The 26,949-nt window shown below is 30.5% G+C and overlaps 2 protein-coding genes and 1 non-coding gene across 3 annotated transcripts; all 3 read left to right on the top strand.

The window, feature by feature from the left end:
* Positions 1–7,393: 7,393 nt before the first annotated feature.
* TRNAW-CCA (transfer RNA tryptophan (anticodon CCA)) lies at positions 7,394–7,465 on the top strand. The gene has a single exon. It is a non-coding gene; the product is annotated as a tRNA-Trp (tRNA).
* Positions 7,466–10,126: 2,661 nt separating this feature from the next.
* Positions 10,127–12,727, top strand: LOC129869939 (glucan endo-1,3-beta-glucosidase 8-like). The gene is made up of 4 exons (XM_055944501.1): positions 10,127–10,147; positions 10,260–10,603; positions 10,931–11,633; positions 12,362–12,727. The coding sequence occupies exons 1-4, from the start codon at positions 10,127–10,129 to the stop codon at positions 12,725–12,727; spliced, it is 1,434 nt and encodes a 477-aa protein (XP_055800476.1).
* Positions 12,728–23,353: 10,626 nt separating this feature from the next.
* On the top strand, positions 23,354–25,647 carry LOC129870075 (glucan endo-1,3-beta-glucosidase 8-like). Its single transcript, XM_055944658.1, has 3 exons — positions 23,354–23,676; positions 23,889–24,591; positions 25,282–25,647. The coding sequence occupies exons 1-3, from the start codon at positions 23,354–23,356 to the stop codon at positions 25,645–25,647; spliced, it is 1,392 nt and encodes a 463-aa protein (XP_055800633.1).
* The last annotated feature ends 1,302 nt before the right edge of the window (positions 25,648–26,949 follow it).

The following is a 26,949-nucleotide window of genomic DNA, read 5'->3' as shown; positions in this document are numbered from 1 at the left end:
GGCATATAAAGTGTGTTCGCTCTCTTTGAGGCAAGGGAGAGACGAAAAAAAAGTATAAATCCGACTAATTTGGACACATGTCCATTTTCAATTGGACATTTTCATTATTAATTAATACACATAAGTAGTTAACAATAAAACTTAAGTTGATATTTTTTTAATTAAAATTTCTTTTTTTCATTATGAAATAGAGCTCAATTTTGTCATTTTTAAAAATATAAATATTTTTTTCACAACATACTTAAATTGCCGGTGATCTTTTTCCAGATATTTCATCAATTTGTATAATATCGAAAGAATTTTTCTTTTTCTTTTTCTTTTTTACTCAAACATTTAACACGAAATTCGAAAAAAAATTACATATTAGAGATTTAGTTTAGGCAACAAATGGTGAGCACAATTTAAATTAAATTTCTTTTTTAAAAAAAAACCTAAAAATTTTTTTAATTTTTTTTTTAGATTTGATGATTTTTTTTAGATCTGAAGATTATTTTTTTTAGATGCGATGAGGTGGCACTGACGTGACGCTGTCGTGGAGGCGAGTGTAAAGCACCTCCCTTCATGTGTGCGATTATATAGATTTTAGGGTGTGTTTATTACACTTTAAAATAATTTTAAAAGGTAATATGACCCATATATAATTAAGATGTATTCTAACAATTTCAATTATAGTTGAGAGAGTACTTGCATATTATCTCAATAAATTACAATAAAGTTCAGAATGTGCATTTGCGTTCGTTCATAAATCATTATTTTATAACGTTCACATGATTCATTTCTATCTTCCAATGTGCAAGTTGGAAAATGAAGACAACTTTTTATATTTTTAATTGTATTTTATTCATGTGAACGTATGTATTTTTGTGTACCAATTGACACAATTTTGACTAATTTATGATATATATATATATATCGTTAGAAGAACCTATTAGATTACAAAAAGGAGGAAATAAAAGAAAAATATTAAATATAGTTGTATACCCGTGTGTGTATATATATATATATATATATATATATATATGATATAGGATAGAAACAATTATATTTTAATTTTATTCTTCCCATACGGTTTTTGCAGATTCTCCTAGGAAAGTTTTTAAGTATTTATACATTATATCAATATCTGTTGCAGTATAGGTTTTTATGTAATCTACAATTACTATTTCTTTCCACAATTTTATAACTGTATTTCATATTTGTGGATCATATACAACTATTTCTGTCTCATCACAGTGTTCAAGAACAAAATGCAGACTGTTTGACTTATGACTTCATCGATTTGCTTTTAATTAATATATTTATTTCATTTCATTTTACTTGTTTCAGGTTGGCTTGACACTTTCATCAATAAAGTATTAATTATGGATTTATTTTTAAAAATTAACCTTATTAATTATACTTGCAAATTCAAATTTGACTATTTATACTTTATATAGATGTTAAATTGTCACGATCCAAAATAGAGTGTGATGGCATTTGTCCTATCCCATCAGGACAAGTCAGCCTAAACCCAACATATGCGGAAAATAATGCGAAAGAAATCAATAGATTATATAAGCAAAAGCGGAATTCTTTAGTAACTTCAAATAAACGCTAAAATCTGGTTGTCACGTGCACAAGTCACTAATAAATACAAAATGAAAGATAAGTACAAGTCTCAAATGTCTTTGTATCTCAAATAGAACAAAGCATAAATGAAAAGGGACAAGAGAGATCGTCCGGAGTCAATCAACTACCTCTCAAAGTTGCCTCGAAACCTCGGAGGATAAGGGATAACTCAAACTCACTATCCGAGCTCAGAACCTACACAAGTGTAGAAGTAAGGAATGGATATCAAACAATACAGTACCCAGCAAGCCAACTAATAAAACTAGGCAAATCTCATAAAATTCGAGAACTCTTTTCATCCCAACCAAACCTCCATAACTACAACCTGCATAAAAAATCAGTCTAACCTAGAGTTCACAGTACACGGTTCATACAAATTTCACAATCACAGTTAAGTTATCACAAGACAGAATCACAAGTATCACACGGATCATACATAAAAGTCAATACATCACACACATAAATATGGAAAGAAGCTCATACACAAACAATAATTGAATATCAGTCACATTCCCCAACAATGACCTCGGCATCACACACTCACAAAAAATGACCTCGACAACACACTCTCTCCAAAAATGACCTCGGCAACACACTCTCACCGGAAATGACCTCGGCAACACACTCTCACCGGAAATGACCTCGGCAAAACACTCTCGCCGGCAAGACCTCGGTATCACACTCTTGCCGAAAAATGACCTCGACATCACACTGGCCTCGGCATCACACTTTCGTCGGTAATGACCTCGACATCATACTCTCGCTAGCAATGACCTCGTCATCACACTCTCATTGGCAATGACCTTGGCATCACACTCTCGCCGGAAATGACATCGGCATCACACTCTTGCCGGAAATGACCTCAGCATCACAATCTCGCCGAAAAAGACCTCGGCATCACAACCTCATCGGAAAAGACCTCGACATCACAACATGTCTGTCTCATCACAGTGTTCAAGAACAAAATGCAATCAGCATGTTCACACAATAATGAAGAATGACAAATTCAAGAAGTTCACAATCACAATGAAACTATCAAAGCATTTCATCAAATACACATTCATATCGAAATCAAGGCATTTCACACTTTCACATCACAAGATTAACACATATTGCCTTTTTGTTAACCCCGTCTTTTAACTTAGATTAATTCATATATGAAAATAGTCCACAACCTCTTTTCCATTACTCCCCAACACACACAAGAAAGAAAATTCGAAAATTCTACAAGATTTAACAGAGTTTTAAAAGTTCACTTGCCTCAATTTAATTGAATAATCACTTTAAAATTTGAGCCTTTCGTAACGCTTCAAACGATCAAAATCTGTTCAAATACATAATCTTCATAATAATACAAATCCAATGACACCCATATTGCTATATTTATTTTCAGATCAAAAATCGGATCAAAAAGTCATCCAAGTCATTGAAGTCAAATCTGAAATTTTCTTTCAGATTATGTTTACTCATAATAAAATAAACTCACATGTCAAATTTCAGCTAAAAAGAATCATTATTCGACCTCCAAATCACGATTTTATGCGAAAAACCCTAGGGCCATATTTTCTTATTTCGGCATTATTTCTCCACCAATATATCCAAAAAATATGTTCATAATCACATAAAAATTTAATGAAAAGGATGAGAATAATTACTTTGACGTTTTAGAATGAAAACCCCTATTTTTCTCTTCTCCTTTATTTTTCTTTTCCCCTTTCTTTTCTTTCTTCCTTCGTATTTCTTTTTCGAATTTCTGCGTTTTCTTTCTCGTTTACGCTGCCGCCGCTTTGAACTCACATCTGACGGCTTAATGCCATCAGATTTTATATTTTTTTTCTTTTCTTTTATTATTATTTATTTCATTCTTTTTCTTTTTTAAAAAAAAAATATTTTTAACAATAAAATAATTCTTTTATTAATATGAAAATCATGCCACTCATTTTCACAAGTCATAAATTATTTATAAAAATTAAAGGTTAAATAAAAAAATTAATAAAAGTCACAAAATAAGAATCGTTACATTAATAATAAGATAGTATTAAATGAAAATAATAAATTTCTCTTGATGATTTGCTAAAATTGATAAATAAGAAAAATTAATGGTCAATTAAAATATGGAACAGAAAGTATATATATGTAATAAATATTAAATTTAAAATTCATAAACTTCAAATTCTGGATCCAGACTAATCACACCATCCTTTACACACAAGGTTTATTATCACATATTATCCCCCCCCCCCCCGCACCACACACACACCCCATCATATTAATAAATTCAACTCAAAATAAAAACAAGAACAACAAACACACACAAAGAAATTAAAAAGTAACCAAGACAATAACAATAATATTGTAATTTTTTTCAAAGGTTATATTAAAATTATTTAATATTAAATTTCAACCAGTGGTGGGACCAGGTCGTTTGCCAGGAGGTGTTGGCAATTTTGCCCTTCCAACTACATGCACCAACTTCTTCTCATCTTCTGCCTCTTCTGCTTCATCTTTCTCTACTATTCCTTGGTCTTTTACATCACCACATCCATCTGCATTTTCTAATTTTAGAAAGAAGACAAAAAATGAGAACATATATAAAAATTATTTTATGAAAAATAATTTATTTTAATTATTTGATATCTGACAATCATTGGCCTGATTATAGTTCAAAATTAGTACACTAGAAGGCATATTTTGTTCTATGACTAAAAATTGTATGCTTAGTTCAAATTTGTTCCTTAGAGGATCCATTTAAGGGAGAAGGTCTGTCTACCACAATTTTTTGGCTAAAAGTCACGTAATCAATTTTCAGCTGCTGTAATTTGAAAATTAGCCACAATTCTGGAGTTTCAACTTCTACAAGTAAAACTCCAGATTGAAATTTCAGGATAATGTTATGAAATTTTACATGTGGAAGTTGAAACGCTAAAATAATGGCTATTTTTCAAAAATAAGGTAAAAAGTAACCATTTGATGTTTTTTGTGCAATTTTTTGGGGCTCAAAATTGTATGATTTGTTCAAGTTTTTTTCTTAGAGTACCTACAATTTTTTTTTGGCTAAAAGTCATAAATAACCACTTTTCAAACTCTTGTAATTTAAGAAATAGCCAAAATAAAGTTTTGGAATTTCAACTTCTATGGGGGAAAACTTCAGTTGTCATCAAGATTGAAAAGTGGTTATCTAATGCTACTTCGCAAAATTATTCAATTCTGATGTTCAAACACATTGAGACTTCTGATATATTATAATAGAGAAATATCATTCATTTGACCAGATCCATCGATTAGCAGTAATATGAATCAAGAAACATCAAAGTGTTTTACATTTATAGACACAAGATATATAGTTTTCAATTGTTACCTTTAGCAGGTTCTTCACTTGGAGTAATAGGTTTAGTTGACAGATCTTGAATCTCATTCTTCATATTTTCAGCCATTTTTTTCTTCTGAATATTTTTCCACAAAGGCTCAATTCAGATTTATATTTGATGTTTTTTTCTAATATATAATTTAGCTAGTTCTTCTTTTTTTTAAAAAAAACAAAATACAGTTGAGGACCATGTGGTTAGCACATGATTACATATTCCGATGGGCGGTTTGATCAATAGAGAAATAAAGATGTCTTGTTTTTTTTTTGATTGTATTTTTTTGGTAAAATAAAATAAATTTAAAATCTCCTATTTTTCCTGGAGGAAAAAATAATCTTTGATTGGCTACACTATTTTTCCATTGAAATATTTCATGGAGAAATGTGTTGTATTTATTCACACAAATATTTTGGTTGAATAAGTAAGAAAAGAAAAAAATGTTATGTGGCTATTCGCAATAATTTAATAAAAATCTATTTTTTATTATGCATTTTTTTCAGTGAATTAATTCGATGAAAAATTATATTTCATAACACAAAATTCTCATTAAATCGCGGTGAAACAACCCTCTATTTCTAATGGTGGAATAACTTTTTTTAGATTCTTATTAGAAACAAACAAATTCATATATGCCCAATTTAAATTAAATTCATATACTCTATCCGTTTTAATTTGTTTGTGTTAGTTACTATTTGTATAATTAAAAATTTAACTGCCAAGCATCTAATTTGGAATCGACATTGTAAGTGTGTTTCACATTAATTGATTCTGGCATGAAGAAAAAGAGGAATTGATTAAGATGCGACAATTAGAAAATAATAATGAATTTTTTTTAAATTTGATCATATCTGTAAAATTACACTAAACATACTATTGTAGGGATAAAGTCTGTAGCAGAAAGGGGTATAACAAAACTTGCAGCGAAAAATATTGAAACAAACTCCAATTCAAAGATCAGATTCTTTCGTTCCTTGCTGGTGGAGCGGCATATCCGAATGACGTAAGAATCTGCTTACCTTAAGACTTCAACTCCATCTTACATCGATAGGTTAGCGAAGCCTGAGCGGGCGCAAAGAAGGAAAAGCCAAACAATTCGGCCATATTGTTTTTTCTCATATTTATTTTATTCATAGATTCTCAAAATTCATAAAGAAAGACAGAATCTTCTTTTTTTGGGCTATAACTTCGCCGAGCTGACTAGAATCTCTTTGCACTGTGCATTTTTTGAATAAAGAAGACGACTGGAGTGAAGTCGTAACAAGTAACCGTGCTGGAAGGTATGATTGGATCTTATATATCAGAAACAATTTCTTTATCTTATAGAAATAAAATCTGTATATACATTATTTTCTTTAGATCCAATTTATAAAATTGAATTAAATATATTATTATTATTATTAAAATTGGCTAAGAGTAATCAAAGTACTAAATGTTGTGATAGTGATGTGAGAATAAGGAATAGGAAAATGGAAGTAGGATTTAATGGTTGGTGAAAAATCACTATTAAGTGACAACAAATAAAGTAAATAATCATTTCACATGGGCAGTGCATTAATTAAAGTGAAAACAAATAAAATAAAGTAAAATAACGTGGGAGCAATTCAATTATTGAAGCAAAGTTACAAATATCAAAAGTGATCTAAGTAGTTTGAAAGTAGGTTACAACTTGCAAGGTTTTTTTTTTTTTCATTCCAGATCTTTTCGACTAAATTCGAATCGCGCACTGCAGAATACATTTGATGGTGGCGTTTCCAACATAATTTTTGTCATACCCAAGACTCAAACATGAAACTTCGTGTTTCAGGGTGAACCAGTTCCACCATTACACCACAATTCATGTTGGTTACAACTTGCAAGTTGTTTCATAAAAGTCTTACAACAATGTTGCAATATCTGTAATTATTATTTATTCCAGAATAATTAGTTATTTAGTTATAAGAAGAAGTTAACATTTATTAGAATTACTTTTTTTTAAAAAAAATATAATAAGAGTTTAATACTTTAGTTGTAAGAGGAGTGTAGTGTATTCATATTGTTATTGTAGTTTCTGTTCCTCTGGCCAAATTGTAATCGAATATAGGAAAACAAAGTATTAAAAATAATCATGCTTTTTATTATTTTAATTTATTTGATATAATTTATCTAGATAGGAAGCTTCGAAAAGAAATTTGAACTTTTAAATTTATGATTTTGAATATATCACAAATATTATGTGAGTTGAAGATTTTTAAAAATTATGCCTTATGATTTTAAATGTGACATATATTATTACGGATAAAATAAAAAAGTTTAAGTAAAATTATTTCTAAAATCATTCCCTTTTCTTTTTTTAATAAACTAATACAAAAAAATAAAGATACTTTTTTAATAACCATTAAAAAAGAGATATTAAAATATTTTGTAAGTTGTTATCACCAATCGGATCCGTGGCGCAATGGTAGCGCGTCTGACTCCAGATCAGAAGGTTGCGTGTTCGATTCACGTCGGGTTCAAATCCCCCGATTTAGATATGGTTCCAACTTTTTTCTCTTTTCATTCTTCTCTTTATTTTATTTCAATTTTTTTTTAATATTAGTTCGTCATCTTGAATTAATAACATTTTCCACAATTAATGTAAGCAACGATCTCATGACATTAAAATGGGTGAAAAAGATTAGCGAATCGCTTTATAAGGCATAACACAATCAGGAGCGGAGATGATCAGGGTCGAGAGAGTTCATCCAAATTTCCTTTAACAAAAAATTATATTATTTATATTCAGTTAAAATTATTATATTTATATATATATTGTATATGTTGAACATCCTTTGACTTTTTATTTTTTCATATTTGACCTTCCTTAGTGAAAATTCTTGTTTTACTACTAAATACATGTATGATGTACACATGCTTTTACGAACAATGATGACATAACCAAAATGACACAGTTGGGTTAAGACGGACAATACGTACTTTGAGGCTATGGTGGTGGAGCAAACCCTAGGGAAGACGATGAGTTCCTAGGGAGTATAGAGGCATATCTTATGCTCACAACGAAGAGTTGTCCAATGAGTAGGGCTGTACAGGGCAAATCGATAAACCGCACCAAACCGACAAACAGAATCAAACCGGAAAAAAAACCCGACTAGTGGTTTGGTTTGACTTGATTTGGTGTTTGGAAAAAAAATTCGACCATTATAGGGTTGGTTTAGTTTTAACTAAAAAAAGTCAAACCGAACCCAAACCGACCCGATTATAGATATACTACTTTTAAATTATGTTATACATAAAAATATTTATTAAAATGTAATTTATAAATATTTTTTAAAAAATTTTCATAATTTTTGTTTTCTTTCTTACATTTAGATTTGGATTTGAGAAGCCCATCTAAATAATATACAAAAAAGCCCATCTTATAAAGTTATATTATAAAGTTAAAACTTCAAACAGTGTTCTGTCTCCATCTTATATGTTGATATTTTGTACTAGAACTATTTTTAAGAAGCACTGCTCTGTGTTTTTTATTAGATACTATGAAAAATCGTAGAAACCCGAAAAAATTCGAAAAAACCGAGAAAAATTGATATCGAAAAACCCGACTTTTATTAGTTTGGTTTGGTTTATAGATTTAATAACCCGACACAAATAATTTGGTTTGGTTTGTAAAAAATTCTAACCAACCCGGTCTATGTACACCCCTACCAATGAGGATGTGTCACATGAATTACTGACAGACTTCTAAGTTTGCAAATTTTAAAAAAAGGGTGTACTTGATATTTTACATGAATCTCACATCGAAATCAAGGGCAGTTCAATGCCTTTAAATATGAGACATTCGCCTTAGGCCCCCAAATTTTAGGGACTCCATTTTTCAGTAATAATAAAACTATTATAAGTTTATTTTAAAGAACAAATTATTCTATGTGTTTTAATTTATTTGTCATATTTTTTTTGGTATGATGTACACAAATATTCTCGTAATGTTAAGTATTAATTACATCTTATCCCTATTTTTTTCTAAATAACAAAAATTTCTTAAATTTGATGAAATCCAAATACATCCTAAAATATCCCAATTAGTAGCGGAGGCAGGAATTTTATCATATTGAACCCCTTTACCATTGAGTTAAATCCTTTGGCTTATGCTCAGTAGGTTCAATGTTGAATATATGCACGCAAATCAAAAAAAAAAATCTTATATATATAGTGTAATTTTTTAACGAAAGGGGTTCTGATGAACCCCCTGGACCCAACATAGATCCGTCCCTGGTCCCGATACATCGCGTTTCAGTTTCAGATACATCCCAAAATGTCATAATACATCGCGTCTTGATTTTGGATACATCACTCAATGTCCCGATACATCACATACGTCGTCTTGATTCATCGCGTAAAGTGATGTATCCGACCGATACATTGCGTAAAGTGATGTACTCGAGAATAGAAGAAAGTAGATTTTTTTGTAATTTTTTCAAATGATAGAAAATGTTAGAAAATATGGTAAAATAAATTGTGTATTTAGGTTATTTTCCCTTTCTTTAGTTCGCTTCGAATCATTAAAGAATGTTTTTTTCTTTTTTTTTCAATTTTTAAATTTACTTTCCACACCACAAATTAAAAGACATCTTAGTATATATATATCTTTAGTTTAACACCATAAGATTCGAAATTCTTCTTTACTTTTTTTAAATTTTGTTTCAATTCAAAATCGACAAAATATTTAAACAAATGAAGTACTATTTAGAAAAGTAAACTTTTTCATTAAAAACTTCCGATTTATTTTTGACTTTAGGCTACTGATTATCTTGAGCCGCCTCCGATTGAAATATAAGTGGACATTAATGAAGAGTTTTATAATATATAGCAATTAATTAAGAAGTTGCGTAATGATTCAAACTCTAAATTAAAACCTGAAATAAATTGTGATTGGTAGGTAACTCATCAACGTATAAATTTAATTTATTATAACCTTAGATGCATAACCGTAATAAGCGGACATAGGGACGTTAGAGTTTTTTTCTTTTTACTTTTTATATGAAAAACTAAACCTTTAAATTATGAGAGAAACAACTTTCTTTTTCTTGAGATTTTACAAATTTCTAACCATATATGATCCTTGTATTAAAAAGAATTTGGGATCTTCAAATATAATTTGGAAGATCCCATGTATAAAAATGATTAGAACTGCGAATAAGGTAAAAGTTATTCTTTTCCTTTATAGTTGCTAAATCATCGTGAAAGAAAGAAGAAGATTCTTGAGCAACGGTAGAGGTGACTCAAAAAATTTCCGTGAAGAGAAATTTGTAGAGAAAAAAAAAGGTCAATATGAGGCTTAAAATGGGCATAATGTGTTTCATGGTTTTGATCATGACAACACAAGTTAATAGCTTTGTAGGCATTACATGGGGCAGACAACAAACACAACAATTGGTTCCATCAATGGTTGTTGATATGCTTTTACAAAATAAAATTCCACAATTGAGATTAATGACTTCAGGATATGATATCATTGAAATATTTTCAGCAACTAATATTAGCGTAAGTGTTACTATGGGAAATCAATTCGTGTGGCAAGCAAATAGGAATGATCTTGCATATGTATGGGTAAATGATCGAATCAAGGATCCAATCAACAAAGGTGTAAATATAGTGTAAGTAACCATCTTCTTTTTCTTTCTTTTTTTTAAACCTAAATTGTTGAAAATAACTGTCCCATATCGAACCGGGAAAAGATCCCGGGACTCCTTATGTGGACTTTGACAATTCTTCCATCATTAGTTAATTTTTGAGATTGAGTTAGTTCCTTGTGAGTTAGACTCAAAGCTGAATTTGACATGATGTTAGAGTCATATACTCCTGGTCCATGATTGTGCAACAATCCTCCCCTTACTTTTTTTTAGTAGTATTGAAGTCTCTTTACTTATTATATACTTTGTGATTTTATTTCCTCAATATGTGTTCCCCTTTCATTTCTTCAGAGAAGTAACCATTGGGTCAGAACCATTTTCGAATTCATTCTTGAAAGAGGCAAATAACAATCAAGTGGTACCCGTGTTAAAACTTATACGAGAAGCCCTTGACGATATGAATTTAGGTTATATCAGAACGACGACCGCCCATAGCATGGACGTGTTAAAGGTCACGAAATATCCATCGGAGGCAGACTTTCGTGATGACATAAAAAAACCCATGCTCGAATCTCTACAAGAGTTCAATCGGACCGGAGCCCCCTTTGTACTCTACATGTTCCCCATCCATTTCGTTAAGGAAGTAATGAATTATACCATGGAATTCGCATTCATGGATAATAAGAGCGGGTTTAAAATTAAAGATGGTAATGTTACGTACACGAATGCAGTGGAGTTAATGATCGACTCTGTTGCTTGGGCAATAAAAAAAGCGGGATATCCCAATATGAAAATTATGATTGGTCAAATTGGATGGCCTACGGATGGATATCTACATGCAAATGTTAAAAATGCAGAGAGATTTTACAAGGGGTTATTGAAATTTGTAGCATCAAAAAAAGGGACACCACTTAGGCCAGGGCCTCTGGACATATATCTTCATAGCTTGTCAGATGAGAATGAGTTCCGTACAGTATTTGGTGCATTTCAAAGGCATTGGGGCATTTACGAGGCAGATGGGAATCCAAAGTACAAGATTGATTTCTCATTACAGGTAAGGATGTTAAATGGTCGGTTTGAACTGAATTAGGGTAGGAATGACGCATTGAAAAATAGTGTATTATGGAGTTTCAAATTTTATGGATGAAACTTCATGATAGTGATTATTTTTCAATTGCATGTGCTGAAAAATGATTATTTGTGAATTTTAGTCGAATTTGAGAAATTTAAGATGACGTAAATCAATGAATGAGTCATTGTTCAATTCTTTACAAGAGTTTGAAGGCTTGAGATGAGCTGGATCAAGATGAACACAATAACGGACATAACCCAACCTGTACAATTCTTACAAAAAAATTATTTTTTATTTTTTTTCCTTATAATATGTTTAACTACTAAACAAAAACTAATTAAACTTTCTCTACTAAAAATAGCCAGAATTTCGACGGTACGTTCTGATGGAATCTATTGGAAACAATTCAAACGACTTTTTGTCGAAAATCCCTTAATGAGCCAATTTCTAAAGGAACATTCATTAGAAATTCACGTTTTTAGTAATGTTTCTCTCTCTCTTTATTATAGATATATAAATGTTACTAACATAGACAATTATGAATGATATTTATTAGCACAAGTGACCTATTTCTAGTCGTAGTTGGTAGTTGGTACCATCCTTGTTCACTAATGTGAGTGTGTGTGTATATATATATGGACGGACCAAAATATTCTAAATCAATAACTAGACATATTTTCATAAGCTAATTTTATCACTTCTAATTACAGGATCGCGACGAGTATCCTACACAGGCTAAGGGCATTGTGAAAATGCCAAATCGATGGTGCAAGTTCAATGGGGACACATCAAACATGAATTTGGTGAATAAGAATTATGATTTAGCATGCAACACTGCAGATTGTACTCGACTGGAAAAAGGAGCTTCATGTGATGGACTCAACTTTGAATCAAGAATTTCTTATGCTTTTAATGCATTTTTCCAAAAATTCAAACAATCCTTGGAAAAATGTGATTTTGATGGTTTAGGTAAAATTGTAGCAACAAATCCCTCTGTGGAAAATTGTGAGTTTCCCATTGAGATATTGGCATTCCAAGATCAAATTGTTCAAAATGGTATGGTTTTAAGAATTTGAAGAACAAAAATAGAAATAGAATTGTATTTCAATTGAGTTCAAGTAATATATTGATACTATTAGTGTAAATAATGTTTACTCTGTCAGGTTATCTTTACCTGTTATAGCAGATAACATATCTTATTTTTGAGATTTTAACTCTCATATTTTAAAGAGATTTACTTATAGATATCTTTTGAATGACTGATGACGTAAAAGTTATTTATACCAATAATGTATAGAACTTAAACTCCATTTGAGTTTTAGGTCAAAATTTTCCTCTACCACAAAACAAAGACATTGCATTTCATTTAATGTGTGTGAAGAACATGTTGTTACTGATCAAAGTATAATTTTTCTCATTATTTAAAGGTTGTTGCTCTTTTGGTTTCACAATTGTGCCTTTTTCTTCTAAGTCCATTAAATGACATTGCAATTTGAAGCCAAACTTCTTGATGGAAGTGTGTGCTTAATCTTGAGTTAATTACTTGATGGTTGTCTAAATTATAAAAAAAAATTATTCAGTAAAAGCCATATTTTATTCTTTTTTGGCAAAATACATAAGTTCTCCCTAAATTATTCCGAAAAACTCGATTGCACACTAGTTTCTCTGTTCCAAAATATTTGTCACAAGTCAAATAATATAAACTTTGATTTACATTTTCAAATGCATTTTTTTTATTATATTGATATGAGAAATTTTTTAACGTATAGTACTTTCCGTATAGCTTTTGAATATCCAAATTTTAATTTAAAAATATTGAATTAATCTAATTTTGTTTAGCTTTAAAAATTAATCAAATTTGACTCTCACGAAGGAAAACATGACAAGTATTTTGAAATTAAGATAGTACAATTTTAGGGGAGTCTAATTACCTCCCTCACCCCACCCCACCCCACCCCACCCCATCCCAATTTTTGTTTGAAGTGGAATGAATACCACACCACGAGATTATACTCCTGTCTGTCCTTTGTGTTTTGTTCTTTTTTGATCTTTTTGTGTAGCCTATTTTTCGCTTTTGAGCATCGGATTCACTGCTCACTGTTTCAAGTGTTTTAGATGGGATGGACAGAAGAGTTTGAACGGGCGAGTGACTTTAGGGTTCCACAGGTAATATAGTCTCACAATGCGAAAATGTATTCATTATACATGTACCATGTCATTGTCATATCGGCATCACGTAAGAGCAAAATTTTTAAAGGACATATATTATGAGATCGTTTTTTTGTTTGAAGGCAATTCCAGTTCTATTTGGGATGAACTTTGATGATTTTGCCCAACTACCCGTTGGTAATTTTAGAAATATATATTTATATATATATATTTACGCGCCTTCATCTCTTGTTTTATCATATCAACATTTGGATGGTATTTATTTCATTTCAAATAAAAATATGAAATAAATAAACATCCGTAAAATTACAATATGCAACCGGGTTTTTTGGACATTTAACTAAGGGTGTCAACTGGGCCGAGTGGCCCGGTTTTCGGCTAACTAAGATCGGCCCATTAAGGGCCCGACACGGTAGGGATCAGACTGAGTACTAGCCCAACCCAAAAATTTTGGCCTGGACCGGTAAGATCGGCTCGGGGATCGGTAGCCGGTCCATCGGTCCACCAGCCTGTTTTTTTTTTTTTAATTTCCAGATTTGGCCGTTGGGCCCAATGGCCATTTCTGAAAATTGGCAAAAAATGGCTTTTTTTTTTTAAAAAAAAATAATTAGTAATCAATTTATTTTCTATAAATACGTACAACATTTAATCATTTTTTTCACCAACAATCATCTAATTCTCTCAATTCTCTCTCAATTTCTAAATTCTCTTTTAAAGTGATATCAATCTTTTATTATTTTTTGCAATTAACAACATCAAGTGAAAGTTTTCAACTTTCAAGTGTTCAACATACAATCATTCCTTCTCTTGCTTTTATTTAGTAAATTAATTCTAGTATATTTAAATATTTAATTTTTATGTTTATAATATTTTATTAGTTTAATTTGCATAATGGATAGATTAAAAAATACAAGTAAAAGTGTTAAAATTTTGTGTTCCGGCGGAGGTAGTGGTATTAAAAAAAAAGTGTTTCCGGTAGAGGTAGTACAAGTAGAAATTATTCTCGTATGCCTGAAGCACCGCCTAGTGAATTTGGAGAAATAGGTGTATGTGCACATCATATGAATGAAAATGAACATCAAGAAACTTACGGTATAGAAGAACCAAATGAATTTGAAGTAGAAATAGAACAAGATAATAAATGATGATGTGGATGTTACACCAACTAGTCCTGATGTAGATATAGGTAATGTTCAATCTAGAACTGTTAATCTTCCTCCACAACCTATAAAAGAAATAAAAAAAACTAGTTTAGTATGACATTATTTTGAATGCATAGCCAGAACAACTAAAGTTCAATGTAAAGAATATCAAAAAAAATTCAAGCATAAGACCAGATGTAATAGAAGTGGAATGGGTCAATTGACTAGACATCTAGACAATGAGTATCTTGGTTGTAAAGAACGAATAGGGGGTGCTAATGGGCCAATTCAAGGTAGAATAAATCCACAGACCGAAAAATTAACGGGGACGTATAATAAAATGATGGACCGTGAAGAGATAGCGAAAATGATAATTGTGGGTTGTCTAACTTTTTCATTTGCTTCTTCTGATACTTTTATTCATTATATACAATTAATTTATAATCTCATGTTTAACGGTATTCCTAGAAGTACTTGTTGATCAGATATTTTTAAACTTCATGGACAATATGCATATTATTTACGTTGGTTATTAACAAATTTTTCATGTAGAGTTTCACTTACTTCTGATCTTGGTCGTGTTATAAATAAAAATGATTATTTAACTGTTACTTGTCATTGGATAGATAGTGATTTTTATTATGCAAAATCATATTTTAGCATTTCAATATGATGAAGATCGAAAACATAATGCATAATTTATTTCTGATTCTATATCAATGATCACAAAATATTATGGTCTTAAACACAAAGTTTTATGTATTTTTTTTTATAATCCATCTAACAACACCGCCATTATTAATTCTTTGAAAACTGTGTCCCCCCCCCCCTTTAGAAGATATTTTGCATATTAGATGTGTTTGTCATATATATAATTTAATTGTAAAAGATGGACTTTATTTTTTTGAGCCAATAATTGAAAAAATTAGGCATGCAGTCGATTTTATTCAAGGAAATAATAAAAAAGCTAGACTTAAAGAATTTAAAAGAAAATGCGAGGAAAATAATCTTAGACCTAGATTAATACCCGAAGAAATTGAGACTAGGTGAAATTCGACTTATGATTTTTTAAAGACTTGTAATATTTATAAAGCCCCTATAACTACAACTTTTAATCAATACGCATATAAATTTCCCAAAGTCATGTTGGAAGAATCTAATGGGACTAAAATTAATGATGTTGTTATATTTTTAGAAAAAATTTGTATGGCTACTCTTAAATTTTTCGGTGCTTATTATTCTACTGTTTCTAATATTTTAGTTTATTTAGCCGAAATTTCTGTATTGCTTATGAAATATAAAAAGAAAGATGATTACAAAAAAGTTATTACCGAAATGATGGATAAATTTAAAAAATATTTTTTTCTATTCCTCCTAGTCATTTAATTGGTGTTATGTTAAATTCGTATATGAAATTTAATACTATGTCTGAATGCGTTCGCTTTATATATACTTCTATAGAAATTGAAAAAGATGAAGATCATAGTATGTTTAAGGCGATGAATGATACAAATGATTATATTCAAATATTATATAATTATTATATCGATTTACTTGATAATACTACCTCTAAATATATTGTTCCTCTATCTCGTCCTTCTAACGAGTCAACATCTTCTAAAAAATAGGCACGTGTTATGCTTGCCCATAATTTTTTTAATTTATCTATTTGGAATAGAATACAGTCTATATCACAGCAAAACATGAATTGAGATGAGCTTAATTATTATTTGAGATAGACTCCAGAAACCTATGGTGAAAATAGTGTCACTACACTGGATTGGTGGAAGAACAATAAAAAATAATATCCAGTATTATCAACCATGGCTAGGGATGTGCTAAATGTTCCAATGTCAACTGTTACATCGGAGAGCGCATTTCGTCAAGGAAAACAGCAGATCAGAGACAATCGACACTCTTTGGGGAGCAATGCTATGAATGTTTTAGTTTGCCTCAGAGATTGATTAGATCAGTAGGAATCAAAAAAGAGCAAAAGATACGGAAGAAGACGAAGAACTTGAAAAAATAATGTGTTATATCCCGCAGTTTTGAACATTCGGAAAGAAAGAAAAATTTTGATTTGCAAGGAATGACGTTGTGATTTATTTTGTTTATTCTATTTTGTACCGGTGTGATGTTCATGGAAAAATTAATGTGAAAATACGAAGAAAGGCCGAGGGTAAAATTGAGAATTTTAGAAATTAGTTTGTGAATTACAAAAATAAGACTTATGGTTTTGTTGGGCTCAAATGATAATAATAATAATGATAAGAGAAGTTGAGGCCCAAAACAAGAAGTGGCCCAAGTCTATGGAAAAACTAATCTTATATAGCAATTAATCAAGAAGACCCATTACTTATGTATTATCTATATAAAGATATCATCTACTTACTAGAAACTTCAAGAAAAAAAAATCAAAGTCATCAACTAGAGAGAGAGAGTGAGACTAAGGCCGAAAGTAGGGGGAAAAAAGAGAAAAAAAATTCCAAGTTCTTCAACTTTGATCCAAAAATCTCGTCCTTCGCAAATTTTTGCTAAGTTCAAGGTCCTCTTCAACGTAGTATAATTGGTTAAGAGAGAAAACTACGTTGGTGGCAAGTGAAAATTTGAAGAAAAAGGTAAGAATTCCATCTTTCTATGTTATGGAAGAAGTGTGTGTGTGTTGTACGTGTTAGAATTAAGTGAAAAACATAAATTTGTGATGTATGTGTGTATGTGGCCGTGTGGGGTGATGGTAAGGGGAAGAGGAATTAAATTTTATTTAGCTTGTTAGTTGCATCGTTATGGCAGTTATGGTGTAATTAATAGTTTAATGATTCGAGACGATCTTGAAATTGGTTATAAGTTGTTATAGAGGATTATGTGATTTTAGTATAGTTCTTGTGTAATTATGGAAATAGAATTCTAGTATGTGAATTATTGTTATTCTTAATGAATTTGGAAGAAGACAATGCGAATTGGTAGTTTCGTTACGTTCGTAGAAGTTTTGGATGGATTATGGTTTTGCTGGAATTCTTGTATATTGTATAGAATAATGTTAATTTCTTTCGAATTATGGTTAAGTGGTCTTGAGCTAGTAAATGAATATGAAATGTTGATATTAGTTTGAAGGTGTGAAGTTGGAATAGAAATTGTGGCCTTATATAACAAAAGATAGAAGAGAAAGGAGAAAGAAAAAAGAAGAAAGACTATTAGTGTAAATTGTGCTTTGTAGTAATTATTGATGTTGTTGGTATGCTTGTGGGTGTTGTTGTTGATATTTTAGCCAAGTTAAATTCTCGGAGATGTTGAATTTATAGGAGAGGTGCTGCCCAAATTTCTGTAGACAAGTGAGGATTAAAAATTGAACTCTTAAAGGCGTATAATTTACATTTAGTAATTGTGACCATTTGTAGATTTTGGAGAAAACGAGATTTGAGTTGGAGTGAGCGTAAGAAGCGGATAAGGTATGTAAGGCTCTTCCTTTTCTTCTTTTGGCATATCCTAAGTATAGTGGGGTGTAATTTGAGCCTCGGGGAAAATTCTACTCATAGAAAACCAAATTTGAATTTCCTACAAATCCATTCAATGAAATTGAATTCAAAAACTCTTATATGTTGAAAACAAAAGTGCAAACATTCATAACTTCTACTTATAAGATCGGATCATCCTACAACCTTTGATAGATGATCCCGTAGAACCAAATGTTTGAAATATATGTACTTCGCCTTGGCTTGGTCGGGGGGGGCCCACAAATTTCGAAATTCACCTAGTTTGGCCTATCTAGTTTATTCTTGTACGACATAAAGGAATAACTCTTGCCTATGATTTTTCCTACTAAAGAATAATATCCTAATCGTTCCCTTATGTTCTAATACCCATTTTGGGGCCACCAATATGATTTTAGAAATGCTTTATATCTATATGTGCTGCATTTATCTCTCACCTCTCCGCTCGTGCATACTACTATGATATCGTTTGCCAGAATTTGGATCGGCTTTGTGATCGTGCGCTCTATAATGTATTTGGCAGTATGATGTGTTACAGGTCCCGAGACCTCGCCATAGGGCCGGGTACCATTTACGGTGTTATGATGTGATATGACATATGATATACTCTGACGATATGGTATATTGTGATGATATGATATGTTCGGGGTTTGTACGGAGACTTGTAACCTTCCGGAGTATGATGTGTTGTGGTACCAGCGTCGGGGTGATGACCACATTCCTGAGCCTTATGCATTCTTTTTTAATTACATTTTGTTTATACGTTTCAGTACAGATTTTGATATCCTAATTTGGCAAGTGCTCCTTGTACCTTCTTTTTTGTTATGAGTTGGATTCTATAACTTCATGCTTTACATACTCGGTACACATTTCGTACTGACCCCCTTTCTTCGGGGATGCATTTTATGCCTGCAGGTACAGATGTTCAGGATCCGTCAGCGTAGGGTACATACCTTCTACTACTACAGAGTGCTCCTTTGACTCGAATCCCGCATTTTGGTATATGTCTTTTCAACGTACACACACTTGTATATTTGACCATTTGGGTACGGAGGGGCCCTTTTCTCGTCATATGTTTTTATTACATTTTGGTAGAGGCTTGTAGACATCAGTGTGGGTCATGGGTCGTGTATGTTCATTTATTTATGACTTCTATTTTAATATGGTCCCTTCCGTTATAATGGCCAAAACAACCCATATGTTTCTATATATGTCCATATTTGGCGATGCGCGTTCCGTCGCCCCTTTTGACTTGATATGTTATTTTCTGCACGGGCGGCTACTGAAATTAAGGATTGCCTATTATTTTGATTGAAACAAATATTAAATTTGAATTATTCTATAATATGACGATTTGGTGTGTAAGTTCGTTTGGGTGTCCAAATAGGGCACCAGTCGCGGCCCACGGGGTTGGATCGTGAAATAATGTCAATTGGAGATCATTCGGCACAAGCTAGTCTAAATTACAGATTAATTGATTTTGAAAATTATGAGTCAATTCCTGTTAATACAAATGAATTGGAGAAAATGATTCAAAATATGTAGAAGTTACAATTTATTATATACAACTAATTGTAAGTTTGTAACTTGTATGTTTTGAATTTTATCAATATATTAATAAAGTCAAAGACTCATTGAATCTTTGCATTTCTTATTTTTTCCCCTATAAATTTGTATGATTCAATTAAATAATTATTTTTACTTTACATAATCATTTAAGAAAAATTAAATTTGTAGTCACTATAAGGTTTCAATACTTGAAAAAATATTATTATAATAGATAGTATATTTGTTATACATTGTAAGTATATATAATATATAATGTAAGTAATAGATAGTATATTGTGAGTATATTAAATATACATTGTAAGTATATATAATATAATATAAGTATATTATTATAATAGATAGTATATTGTGAGTATAGTAGATATACATTGTAAGTATGTATAATATAAAATGTAAGTAATAGATAGTATATTGTGAGTATATTAGATATACATACATACATACATATATATATATATATATATATAATAGATAGTATATTGTGAGTATATTTGGTATACTTTGTAAGTATATATATAATATATAATTAATTATATCACTATAATATATAGTATAATGTTAGTATACTTGATATACATAGTACGTATATATAGTATAATGTAAGTATATAATTATAATAGATAGTAGATTGTGAGTATATAGTGAGTATATTATTATAATAGATATTATATTGTGAGTATATTAGATATACATTGTAAGTATATATATATTATAATATAAGTATATACATACTAATAGATAGTCTGTTGTAAGTATATTAGATATAGATTGTAAGTATATATATAATATATAATTAAGTATATCACTATAATAGATAGTATATTGTGAGTATATTAGATATACATTGTGAGTATATATAATATATAACTTAAGTATATTATTATAATAGATAGTATATTGTGAGTATATTAGATATACATTGTAAGTATATATGATGAAAGTATATTACTATAATAGATAGTATATTGTGAGTATATTAGATATACATTGTAAACATATATATTATAATATAAGCATATATATACTAATAGATAATATATTGTGAGTATATTTGGTATACTTTGTAAGTATATATATAATATATAATTAATCATATCACTATAATATATAGTATAATGTTAGTATATTTGATATACACAGTATGTATATATAGTATAATATAAGTATATAATTATAATAGATAGTAGATTGTGAGTATCTAGTGAGTATATCACTATAATAGATAGCATATTGTGAGTATATTTGGTATACATTGTAAGTATATATAATATATAATATAAGTATATTATTATAATAGATAGCATATTGTGAGTATATTAGATTTACATTGTAAGTATATATAATATATCACTATAATAGATATTATATTGTGAGTATATTAGATATACATTGTAAGTTTATAAATTATAATATAAGTATATACATACTAATAGATAGTCTGTTGTGAGTATATTAGATAAGTATATATATAATATATAATTAAGTATATCACTATAATAGATAGTATATTGTATGTATATAAATTGTTATAATTACTTCTAAATTAAATAAATAGCGATACACTATATAGATGATTGACTCAAATTTTTGAATACATAAACGCCGCAAAAAAAATAATTAAGCCCAACCAGCCCAACCCATTAAGCCCGGACACTATACCCTTAATGGGTCATGGGTTGGAATGTTTACGATTTTTCACTGTTGGGCCTGGACTGGCCCGACCCAGTAAGAATGTAGTTTGGCCCGATCCAGCCCAATATTTGGTAGGCCAAAAAATTAGTGGGTCGGTCTGACCCGATCCGGCCTACTTAACAAGGTTATGTTTAACAAGACAACAAATCACCTCTAATTAACCTAACATTTACAATTAAAATTATAGAGATTAAAGAGGAAGCAAGGAGTTCACCTTAATAATTACTAGGGTCCTCTTCTTCAATGGTGGATTCCAACTTCCAAGTAGTTATATAAGTTCAATTAACCCATAGATTTCCATGTATAAGTACGGCATAAAAAGAGTTTTCGTTTTGTTTGCTTTCAGCTTCCCAACCGCAAACAATGGAGAAAGTACCCATAACAAAAAGGAATTTGCCAAATCTAACTTCGTCGCTTCTTTAGCTAAAACATCTGCCACTTGGTTCCCTTTCTATAGCTATGCTGCACCAGAGGATTCCCCAGCCGATGGATTAGATTCCTAATAAGATAACATATTAATGTAAGACGAGCGATTATTTTTAATCAGTATGAATCACGACGATTGATGATGAATGTTATTATATATATATACACTTATATCATGACGACTCATGATATAAAACAAGTAGTGAAGTCGAATAATAATTCCAACTCTAAATTATTAAACTAAAACAACTGTGTGATGGTACATATTTATTTGTATAAGATATTTACACTAAATTAATAAGGTACTTTTTTATACATATATTTAGATGCATGCCCATAGTAAGCGGGCTACCCCATATTTGATGTTATTTCTTCTTTTTTTTTACCTTTTTCTATGACACCTTTTTTTAATTTTATAAAAAATAAAATGACTACACATTTTTCTATCTTTTAATTTGGTAACCCATACTTAAACCTTTTCCATCCATATAAAAGCAACTTCCTTTAGGGATCTTCAAATATAATTTGGAGAACCTATAGAGATTCATTTCTTTAGGGGCCTTCAAATATAATTTGGAGAACCTATAGAGATTCATTTCTTTAGGGATCTTCAAATATAATTTGGAGAACCTATAGAGATTCATTTCTTTAGGGGCCTTCAAATATAATTTGGAGAACCTATAGAGATTCATTTCTTTAGGGATCTTCAAATATAATTTGGAGAACCTATAGAGATTCATTTCTTTAGGGATCTTCAAATATAATTTGGAGAACCTATAGAGATTCATTTTGTGTTACTAATGGCAGAGTTGCATGATCCAAAGGGATTCAATTGAATTTTGGTGGTAAATTATACCGCAGAATTAAGGTAAAAAATAAAATTACGTACAAATATCCAAATTGTTAAATTTCTAGTGCAACGACAAATTTGACTCAAAAATTGCTTTGTTATCATTAATGGCTGAGTTACATGATCGTAAGGGGACTAATTCAATCTTTTATCGGAAAATCATATCGTATTCCACAAATAAGGTAAATATAGGATTTTTTTCGCCTTATTATATCTTTAAATTATTGCTTCTAAAAAAAAGATAACTTTTAGCCGATGGTATAGGTGACTCAAGAATTGCTTTATATTACAGGTCTGAATTCCAACAGTAACATTCTAGGTTTTTCTATCGAAATCCTCTTGTTAAAATTTCTGACGCCACGCAAGATGAGGCCCATATGCATATGTTTCATGGTTTTGGTCATGGCAACAACACAAGTGAATAGCTTTGTGGGCATCACATGGGGCAGGCAACAAACACAACAATTGGTTCCATCAATGGTTGTTGACTTGCTTTTACAAAATAAGATTTCACAATTGAGATTAATGACTTCAGGATATGATATTATTGAAATATTTTCAGGCACTAATATTAGTGTTAGTGTTACTATGGGAAATTCATTTATGTATCAAGCAAATAGGAAAGACCTTGCATATAATTGGGTAAATGATCGAATCAAGGATCCAATCAACAAAGGTGCAAATATAGTGTAAGTAATTAATCATCTTTTTGTTATTATTTGAATTATATAATTCTATCAAAAAAAAAAAGGAATTTCCGATAGACATTCGGTTGAAAATTCATATGGATTTCTGACTGAATCCATCGAAAATTCTCTTTTTTGTAGTGTAAAAATACAATTTTCCAAAGGAATCCATCAAAAATTGACTTGTCAAAAATATTTTTGATACGTGTCTTCAGGGAACTAACCGTTGGGTCGGAACCATTTTCAAATACATTTCTTAGAAAAGCGTCGAACTATGACGTGGTGTCCGTGTTAAAGCTCATGCGAGAAAGTCTCGATGAGATGGGTTTAGGGTACGTTAGAACGACGACCGCGCATGGCATGGACGTCTTAAATCTCACAAAATTTCCATCGGAGACTGATTTTCGCGATGACATAAAAGTACAGATGATCGAATCACTAGCGGAGTTCAATCGAACAGGAGCTCCCTATCTTCTCATCTTGTTCCCAATCCATTTCGTTAAAGAAATAATGAATTACACCATAGAGTTTGCGTTCTTTGATAACAATAGCGGGTTCAAAATAGAAGATGGTAACATTACATACACGAATGCAGTGGAGTTAATGATCGATTCCGTTGCGTGGGCATTAAAGAAAGCGGGATATCCCAATATGAAAATTATGATTGCTCAAATTGGATGGCCTACCGATGGATATCCACATGCAAATATTAAAAATGCAGAGAGATTTCACAGGGGGTTATTGAAATTTATAGCATCAAAAAAAGGGACATCAATTAAGCCAGGGCCAATGGACATATATCTTCACAGCTTGTGTGATGAGAATGAGTTTCACAAGTTATTTGGTATATTTCAAAGACATTGGGGTATTTACAAGGCAGATGGCAATCCAAAGTACAAGATTGATTTCTCATTACAGGTAAGGATGTCAACTGATCAGTTTGAACTGAATTGCAATAACAATAATAATGTATTTGAGACAAAATTTCATCAAATTCCACTAGTTAAACAACATGACTTCAATTATATGGGCCAAAAAGTGTCTATTTATGACTGTTACCCGAATTAGGAAAATTACACTCAATAACATTGGAGATGAGTGGTTTTAAATTTTTAATCCTAGTTTGACGTATGGACAAATCTTCAAGATCAAAAGTGAAAAGTTTGTCATGTTTGAAGTTTTGCCCATGGATCAAATGAGATCAAAAGTCCAAAACCACCTACATCCAAGGTCATTTTAGTAAATCAATTGTCAAAATGGATTGTATCAATGAATAAATTATTTTCCAACCCTATCCAAAAGTTAGTTGGTTGAAATAGGTTGGACAATCGGTCATAATCCAATCCTCAACTCTTACCCAAAAAAAAAATCTTATAATTTTTCTAACTATCTAAACAAAACTAATTCTTCTTTGTTATAGCTATATATAACATATCGAACATAAATTAGTTTTTATTGAAAGATTTTAACAAGGTCTCATTAGTCAATTTGGTTTGCATATTTAGCCCAAATCAATCCAACTTTTTTCGATGGACTGTATTTGGACGGGTCATGTTTATCTATACAAGTTATATTTTCATGAATTAATTTTATCATCTCTAATTACAGGGTCGGGATGAGTTACCTACACAGGCTAAGGGTATTGTGAAAATGCCAAATCGATGGTGCAAGTTCAATGGGGACACATCAAACATGGATTTGGTGAATAAGAATTATGAGTTAGCATGCAACACTGCAGATTGTTCACGTTTGGAAAAAGGAGCTTCATGTGATGGACTAAGTTTTGCTTCCAAAGTTTCATATGCTATGAATGCATTTTTCCAAAAGAACAAACAAGAAGTAAAAGCTTGTGATTTTGATGGTTTAGGTCAAATTATAGCAACAAATCCCTCTGAGAAAAATTGTGAATTTCCCATTGAGATATTATCATTCCAAGATCAGCGGGTTCAAAATGGTATGGTTTTAAGAATTTGAAGAACAAATTGAAAAAAGAAATGAAATATAATTTCATTTGTAATATATATTGTTATATTTTTATCTGCTATAACATGTAACATATCTTCATTTCAAGATTTCAAATATCACATGAGTTTATAGAAGATTACATTTAACTATTATTTGAATAATCTGATAGTGTAGAAAGAAATTGTTTATACCAATAATGTTCGAAAGTTAAACTCCATATGTCATGACATTTAAAATACCTAATTGGACAACAAGATCCCTAAAAAGGTCATATATGACGGATGAAAATTATCGTCAAACGCTTAATATTAATGATATGTCATATTGATAATGTCTTTCCCATCTTCCAATAAAATGAATAACGATCACTATATATTGAAATGTTGGTTAATTTCTTTTTATTAATAATGTTAGTTTAGTAAAGTGTAAATATCTCCAAGTAAAACAAAAAGCAAAAGAATCAGGCAGATGAAAAGAGATTATGGCTTGTGCCCACTAACCAATTAAAATTCTTTTATTCCTGAAAACTTGAAAAAAAAATCCATCTAAAGGAATACTCTCTCAATTTCACATTATTTGGTCCATATCAACCTAAAATGCTAAAAAAAAATTATAAAATTAGCTACGGAATTTATCACATTCTCTAATTAGTCTGTCGCCAAATAGCTCCTAGCTAACTAGATTTTCATATAATCTGTAGCTAAATGATTTTAGCATGAAATTTTTATTCTTTAACTATGAAATTAATTTTATCCGTCGCTAATTTCTTATTTTCTTGTAGTGAGCATACATCTTAAGAAAGCTTAATTTAGTTATACTTATAGGTGTATTTTACTGAGCTAATCTTATTAATGATGTTTTGAAACTCTAAATTTTACTACTACTACTACTACTATTTTATATAGTTATTTAATACTAAGGATAGTATGAGAAAAAAACTCTCTTGATTTGCTAAAATGGACAAGTACCTTTTCCATCCATCTTTACTTGTCCAAGTTTGATTTGACAAGCCCCTTAAGAAGCATTAAATAAAATAATAATTTTAATGTATCAATCCTATTTAGTATAAGTCATCTATTATTGAAAATTGAATAGTATATAATAATAAGGATATAAAAGGTAAAATTAAAAGTGGTAAATTCTCTTCCTGAAAATGTTTCACCATAATGGATCTCTCCTATCACTACCTACTAGTAGATCGATTTAGAAAAGTAATAGAGAAGTCAAGCAAAATAAAATCGAGGAAATATTTAAGAGAAGCTTCTAGCTAGGCTCTGTACACCCCAAAAGAAAGTTGTGGATGCCTTATAA

This window comes from Solanum dulcamara, chromosome 10 (genome assembly GCF_947179165.1).
Source record: "Solanum dulcamara chromosome 10, daSolDulc1.2, whole genome shotgun sequence".
NCBI classification, from domain to species: Eukaryota; Viridiplantae; Streptophyta; class Magnoliopsida; order Solanales; family Solanaceae; genus Solanum; species Solanum dulcamara.
Note: the sequence above shows the minus strand (reverse complement) of the source record. Positions and strands in the feature narration are given on the sequence as shown.

Coding starts and splice junctions, on each gene's coding strand:
- LOC129869939 (XM_055944501.1), top strand. CDS start 10,127: ATGATTAGAACTGCGAATAAG. Junction 10,604..10,930: donor AACAAAGGTGTAAATATAGT/GTAAGTAACCAT, acceptor TCATTTCTTCAG/AGAAGTAACCATTGGGTCAG. Junction 11,634..12,361: donor AGATTGATTTCTCATTACAG/GTAAGGATGTTA, acceptor TTCTAATTACAG/GATCGCGACGAGTATCCTAC.
- LOC129870075 (XM_055944658.1), top strand. CDS start 23,354: ATGAGGCCCATATGCATATGTTTCATGGTTTTGGTCATGGCAACAACA. Junction 23,677..23,888: donor AACAAAGGTGCAAATATAGT/GTAAGTAATTAA, acceptor ACGTGTCTTCAG/GGAACTAACCGTTGGGTCGG. Junction 24,592..25,281: donor AGATTGATTTCTCATTACAG/GTAAGGATGTCA, acceptor CTCTAATTACAG/GGTCGGGATGAGTTACCTAC.